Here is a 7182-nt window from a genome sequence, read left to right as displayed (position 1 = left end):
CCCAAATTGGGAATCCCTAGACCCAGTTCTGGAGGTTCCCCTTCTCACCCGCATCCCCTCCCCTAAGCCCATGCCCCTTGGATCTCTCAGACCAGTTCTGGGATTCTCAGACTCAGAAGTGACCCAACACTCCCTCCATTTAGGGAGCACCCCCCACCTTCCTGAGCCCCCACCTGCCTACCCACAGCTGCACTGTCCAGCGAGGGCCACTAACTCCTGAGTTGCCCAGCCTAGCTTGGGGTTGTGGAGCCACCCACCCCCTCACCTTGGAGTCCCCAGAACCAAAGCCAGTCCTTCCCTCTCCCCAAATCATCAGATCTCAGAGCTGCCTCGGGCCTCACAGACTCTACATCTGACCCAGACCTCATGACCCCAGACCCAATCCTGGGGACACCCTGTCTGGCCCTTATGCTCCCTAGCCACCCACACCCTCTAGGACAGCCTCAACACCAGGACCCAGTCCCAGGCTCCCTGGTAAGGTTCTGAGCATTTGGAGGCCCTGAGCCCACCCTGCACTCACATATGCAAACTCACGGACTTGGGACCCTAAATCTAGCCATAGTAGCCTCTAAACCACCACACCTGAGCACCCCACAAGAGCTCCAAGAGCCCCTGCTCCTGAAGTGGGAGCCCAGCCCAGCCCACACCTTATCTCAGGCTCTAGAGCTCCCCAAGCCCTGGATCTTTGAGCCCCTAGCACTTCCTGGTGATAAGTTTTTATTCTGTTGCAGGTGCTACTGATGCCTTAGAGGTCCCTCATCTCCAGCCCCTACAGAATGAGGAGCCCCTCCCCTGGCCTTGTCCCTGGGGCCTGCTGAAGGCCCCAAGTCCCAAATGGAGAGAGCTTTCTGCCTGCTCCCTTGCCACCGTGCCTTCCCTGCAATACAGTCCTTATGCAGTTGCCCCTGTCTGCCATCTGCTTGTGCTTGGGACCCAAGTCCACACAGAATGGGGGTGGGATGGGGAGACAGCAGGTGGTCATGCCAGGATCAGCCCTACCTGGGGCAGTGCTGTGACTGGGGACACACCCATGGATTCCGACATGGATTTAGGTGTGCACAAAAACACACTCCCACAGGAAGCATGTGTGGCATGCAATGGTGCCGCTGCTGATAGTTAGACATTGACTGCTTCCCAGACCTTTTGGGACATAGCCCTTCCCTGAGTGACCCCCAGCTGCTCTGGCCTGCCAGGGACCCCCAGACTCAGGATTCATGCATGAGACAGCAGGAGGCCTTCAAGGACCAGCCCAGGCTAGGCCAGGGTCTGTTGTGAGATCTGGCCAGAGCCTAGGACTTACAGGTTGTTCAATACTTCAACCTTCCCCTCCCTACACATGGAAGACACTTTAGTGCAAATTTGCATATTTCTGCAAATGTGAGTTTGCAATCTATCCCCACCCCCACCCCCAGGGATGGGGCCCTTGATGGATACCTGGGTTTGGGGGCTCTTAGAAGCTAAAGAAGAAAATTGAGGGTCTTGGGGGAAGGAAAGGCGTGAGGACAGCTTAGGGGAAAGGACAACTTGGGGTTGGATGGAGGAGGAGAATTCGGGGAGATTTTGAGAGCTAAGAAATGTGGGGGAAAGAGTAGGTGGAGATGCTAAGAGACCGTAAGTTGGAGGTATGTGAAGAGATCAGAGGTCAAGGGAGGCGTGGGAGGTGGAGGAGGTGTGAGGTGCTGGAGGATCACAGAGTAGAGGGTGTGCGAGTGGGCTAGGAACTCAGTGAAGGAGCAAAGTTGGCAAAAATACTCAGAGTCCTTGGGCACAGGTGTTGATTGGTTTAGTCAACAAGGATTTATTGAGCACCTACTATCTGTCAAGCACTGCCTCAGGAAGACGTGGTCCCTGCCCTCCTGGAGCCCCAAGAGTGCAGGGGAAATGCCAAAGAGTCAGAGTTCGGGGCGTGTGAAGTCAGACATTCAGGATGAGACAAGGGGTCAAAACAGCCAGTCACTCCCTGAACTGCACAGACACGGAGGAGTCAGTCACCCTTGTTCGCCGCAGCCCACCAGGCTCCATGCGGTTCTTTGTCTTGTGCAGGAAGTGGACAAAACGCACGCCAGGGCCATACTGGCGGAACACGTGGGACACCTGTGGCAGCAGCGGGTCAGAAAGAAGTCCTTATCAGGGACCCATGAGCCCTGCCTCCCCCTCCTCCCCTGTGAGGTCTTGGGACGGGTCTGGGTTGGCAGCTGGGGCAGGGAGTCTCACCTGGACCCAGCGGCCAGGAGGGCCCCTCCCAGAGGTCCGGGGGGCCACATGGTGTTGAGCGATGATGGTGTGCCGGTCAGCTGCCAGCAGCCAGACGTGCAACTCATAGACACACACGTCCAGCCTGCTGTCCTCATACCTGGGGGTGGGGGCAAGCCTTCAGCTGCCACCTCAGCCCCAACATCCCGACCCCAACTTCTTGCCCCAATCACCATTTAGCACCACTCACTGCCCTCCCACCCCCCACCCCCCACCCCCGTGCACCTGGGCTGGGTGGTGCTGGCAACACAGCAGACCCAGACAGCCCCGTGCCCTGCCCTGCTGGGATTCATAGTCCAGTGGGGGAGGCAGTGACCAGCAGGAATAGTCAGGAGCAGGATGGGGGCTGGTCAGGGAAGGCTTCCCGGTGGAGCCATGTGTAACTGACTCCTGAAGGACAAGGACAAATCGTCCTGAGAAAGACAAGCATCTGAAGAGGAAAGAACGGCCTTGGGCCTGGCACATTTCAAAACCTGAAAGTGTCAGAGAGAAGGGGCCGCAGAGGTGGGCAGGGCTGAGGAGGGTCCTGGTGGGAGGCTCAGACCAAAGGAGAGGGCGGGGTGGGGCGGGGCTTGCGCTTTGGGGAGCCCCCGTGTGCACCCTGGCGGGGTGCAGGCACGTACCAGTCCATGACAGTAATGTCTGGCTGCTCATCATCAAGAAGCTCCTCCCACAGGCCCTCAGCCAGCAGATCCACACACTGATGCTTCACCGTCCAGCTGTGAGAGAGGGCACAGGGGAGGCGGGCTCTGGGACTGCTGGCATTCTCGGGCATCTCCCAGGTCAGCCTGACCCCAGGGAGCAGGAAACCTGATCACAGCACCCTCCTATCCAGGGTACGCAGATATGGGCGCTGGGCCCTCACTGGGCACCTTATAGTCTCGCTTCCCATCACCCTCTAAGCAAGTGATGCATTCTTTCTTTTTAAAAAAATATATTTTTATTCATTTCAGAGATGAAGGGAGAGGGAGAGCGAGATAGAAACATCAATGATGAGAATCATTGATCGGCTGCCTCTTGCACACCTCCTACTGGGGATCCAGCCTGCGACCCCCGCATGTGCCCTTGACTGGAATCGAACCTGGAACCCTTCAGACTGCAGGCCCATGCTCTATCCACTGAGCCAAACCAGCCAGGGCAGGTGATGCGTTCTGAACCCTATGTTGCAGTGGGGAAACCAAGGACCGAGAAGAGAAGTGCCTTGCCCAACCTCAAACAGCAAAGAGGCTCCAGAACCAGGGTCCCAACCCCGAGCGTCTGTGACTCTCAGCCCCTGACTTACACCATCTCACCCACTGCCCAGAAGGGCGGCTCAGATTCTCAGGGCCTGGGGACTCGCCTCCTTCCAGGGGAAGAGGCTCAGCAGAGGAACAATAATAGCTGCTACTTGTGAACACCTACTATGTGTAAGCCAGACCTGGCCAAAGCCTGTGCTGTGTGTGGTAGGAGCATTCTCTGGGCCGGTGACTAACTGTGTGTTTACAGAGCAAGAAACTGAGGCCCCGAGAGGCAAAGTCCTTTTCTCCAGGTCCCACAGCAAGGAAGGCTGGAGGAGGGAATCCATCGCAGGCCGGGTCCTGGCCACTCACCTGCAGTTGTGCTGCAGCTGCTCAGTCCTAATATACCACCCATGGAAGTTGCCTGCCAGGTGGAGGAGCAAAGGGTTAGAAAGTGCAGCGTGTGGGGCGCCCTCCCCTGGGGCCCAGCCCCCAAGCACTCACCCAGCGTCTCCAGGGGCTGCCGAGTGGGGCCAGTAGGGGGTGCTGGCTCATAAATGTTGATGCCTGAAATGGGCAGGTGACACACACAGCCTCAGGCCTGCTGGGGCTGCCCCTGTCCACCCTCTCCCCGCACCCTACCCCCAGGACCCCTCTGGAAGGGCAGGAAGCTGTGCCACCCACCAAGCCAGACCAGCCTGGCAGGGGTGAGTGAGCCAGGGCCCAGGGAGAGCCCTGAGAATGTCCTGGGGGAGAGGGACCAGGTGCGTTCTGGGAGGCAGGGAGAGAAGGACAGGGAGGCACCACGAAAAAGGCACTTAGAATATAAGTAGAGGGAGGAGCGGAGGCGGGAGCAGGAGGAAGGAGTGAGCCGGGGGACAAGAGACAGAGGGAGAGATGGAGACACATGGCACAGAAGGAGACAGAGGCCGGGATACAAGGCGGACAGAGAGCCTCAAGGAGACAGACAGAGGTACAAATAACAGAGACAAAGACACAGAAACAGGGAGAGAGGGACAAGGGACCTGATGGCAAGAAGGGACCGACGGTCTTGGTAAGCGACGTTGGGGAAGAAGCTAGAGCTGGCGGCAGGGCACCTTCGGGGTTGGGCGAGCGCAGCAGGTTGCGGTAGAGCGGCCGCCGCAGGAAGAGCAGCTTCCAGGTGAGGCCCGGCGGCAGCTCCAGGCTCCCGCCCGGCGGCCCCCACTCCTGCAGCAGCAACTGCCGCGCGTGGGCCTCCGACGGCTGCTCTGCCGGGGACACGCCGGGGCTCTCGGGGGCAGCGGGCGACGGCGGCGACTGCAGTGGCGGTGGCGACGGTGGCGAGGGCGGCGTCCGGGGGCTCTGGGGGCTCGCGGGCTCCTCGGTATCCATCCCGCCGCCGAGCTCGCGTCTCTCCTGCACCTCCTCCATCCCGGCGACTGTCCGGGCTCCCCCGCAGGGCTCGGGGTAACTGGGTCACGAGGGGCGGGGCTCTACAGCTGAAACTTAAGAGAGGGGTGTGTAGGGGCCGGACCTGAGCCCCCAGCCAATCCTCCTTCAGAGCCAGGAGTTCAGGCCTCCAGCCCCCTTCTTGTCTCAGACCAGGAGGCCAGGTCTTAGCCCCTCCTCAGTTTCCCAAGCCTCCTGCTCCAACTCCCCAGAGCGCTGGCCCTGGGATTGGGGTGTGACAAGGGAGCTAATGCTCTCTAAGGAGGCCTATCCACCTCATTAAGATCCAGAATGGCCCCACCTGGTTTGGCTCAGTGGCTAGCAGGGGTCCTCAAACTTTTTAAACAGGGGGCCAGTTCACTGTCCCTCAGACCGTTGGAGGGCCCGACTATAGTTTTAAAAAAAAACTATGAACAAATTCCTATGCGCACTGCGGGCCCGGGACCAGTCGGCTCCTAAGCAGGACAGGCAGCGGCACCCAGCGGGCCGGATAATTGTCCTCGGCGGCCCTGGCGCTAGAGCCTAGGCCTGCAGACTGAAAGGTCCCGGATCCGATTCTGGTCAAGGGCACATGCCTGGGTTGCAGGCTCAATCCCCAGTAGGGGGTGTAGGAGGCAGCCAATCAATGATTCTCATCATTGATGTTTCTATCTCTCCCTTCCTCTCTGAAATCAATAAAAATATCTTTAAAAAAAAGATCCAGCTTGGCAGGAGGTTAATTAACGAAGACCCCTTCTTTTGGCCTCCCCTCATCCTGCTCCTGCTACATCCTGCTCTGTCCCCCCCTGGGACACGCCCTTGGGACCCTGACATTTCCTGCTCTGGAAACCAAGGTGTGGGGAGAAAGAGACCTATAGCCAGAGATAGGGAGTCACCCAGATGGGGGTCCCTGGTGAGACACTGAGATAGCAGCAGAGAGGGAAACAGCAACACTATCTGGGTTTTTGGGGTGCCTGCACCCCTTCCTGGGGCTCGGGCAGGCAACACAGACTGCCAAAGCGTCCTCCCTCAGAGGAGGAGTTTGGAGTGAGGGATGGGATGATGGTGGGGCAGGAGGTGGGGGTGTGGAGGAAGTGGGATGGCGGAGAAACCTGTAGGGCCAGATGCCCACGGCCACATCCTGCCCACGTCACATCCCACACCAGGTGAGTACAGGCGCAGAGTTCCACACAGATTACCAGTACCAGCTGGTGCTTTCTGCTTGCTGGGTGCCGGTCTAGTGCGTACACGCTCATTTCACCCTCTAAGACCATAGGAGGGAGGTGCTGTTATTATAAGGAAAGGAAACAGCAAGTTTGTTGTGGAGCTGTATGCACTCCACGTGCTGCAGTCCCAGCTCACATGCACACACCCTATGTGGGTGCTGTTGCTACCCGTTTCACAGATGAGGAAACAGATGCCACTCTCACAGGCCTGGGAGCTTCCTGCCCCAGATTGGAGGGGAAACAGGCTGCAGACACTGGGAGCTGAGTTCACACCCCAATGATGACACTCGTGCAACTGAGGGCTGACTGTGCCAGGGATTGAGGGGTGATTAATTCAATGTCCACATCCTCCCTAGGAAGTAGATACTATGGTTAAACTCCTTTTGCAGATGAGGAAACTGAGACACAGTAAGTTCTAGTAACTCACCCAAGATTGCACAGCTGCTATGTGGCGTGTTGGATACACAGAACTTTAGATAGGATACACAGGGACACAGATTCAAATCGCACCCAAGGAGAAACACTGGTCCACACAGAAGCAGACAGGAGAGAATAATGGTCATATTTAGTGTCTGTCTTTAACTCACTGAACTTCTCAACAACCCCAGGAAGCAGAAACTGATCATAGTACCTCCATTCACAGATCAGAGGCAGAGAGGTGAAGAACCTATCCTGGGAAAGTTGGGAATTAGCCAATTTAGGGTCCTGGAAGACAGAAAGGACCCATGGGAGGGGACAAACCAACTAATACATACTGGTGCCTAGCCCCACTGCACCTGGAAGTTCCCAGGAGATTTCCAGACAAGCACTCAGAGAGGCCAGGACAACCCAGCAACCAGAGACGCTCCCCGGCATCACAAACCCACACCCTATCTGGTGGCTTGCCCACCTGTCCTCATTGGAGGAGGAGGAGGAGGAGGAGGTGGAGGAGGAGGAAGAGTGTGGCCAGTAGAGTCAGAGCTGTCTCCAGGTTAGAATCCGAGGCAGGGCAGGGAGTGGCCAGGAGCCAGACACCTAAAAATAAGGGCAAGGGAGAGCTTGCAAAGTGGAAATCAACGCCCCTCCTCTGCCTGTCC

At 57.8% G+C, this 7182-nt stretch overlaps 1 protein-coding gene across 1 annotated transcript; it reads right to left on the bottom strand.

Annotated features, from left to right (window-relative positions):
• Window positions 1–1953: 1953 nt before the first annotated feature.
• Window positions 1954–4883, bottom strand: LOC308235785 (F-box only protein 50-like; the record flags this gene model as incomplete). The annotated part of the gene is made up of 6 exons (XM_080644905.1): window positions 1954–2094; window positions 2215–2353; window positions 2877–2972; window positions 3843–3894; window positions 3975–4037; window positions 4568–4883. 6 exons carry the CDS (start codon window positions 4881–4883, stop codon window positions 1954–1956), a joined length of 807 nt encoding a protein of 268 aa, XP_080501031.1.
• Window positions 4884–7182: the final 2299 nt, after the last annotated feature.

The sequence above is a fragment of the Plecotus auritus genome (genome assembly GCF_963455305.1).
Source record: "Plecotus auritus genome assembly, chromosome: 10".
NCBI lineage: Eukaryota > Metazoa > Chordata > Mammalia > Chiroptera > Vespertilionidae > Plecotus > Plecotus auritus.
This window is presented reverse-complemented; position numbering and strand designations above follow the sequence as displayed.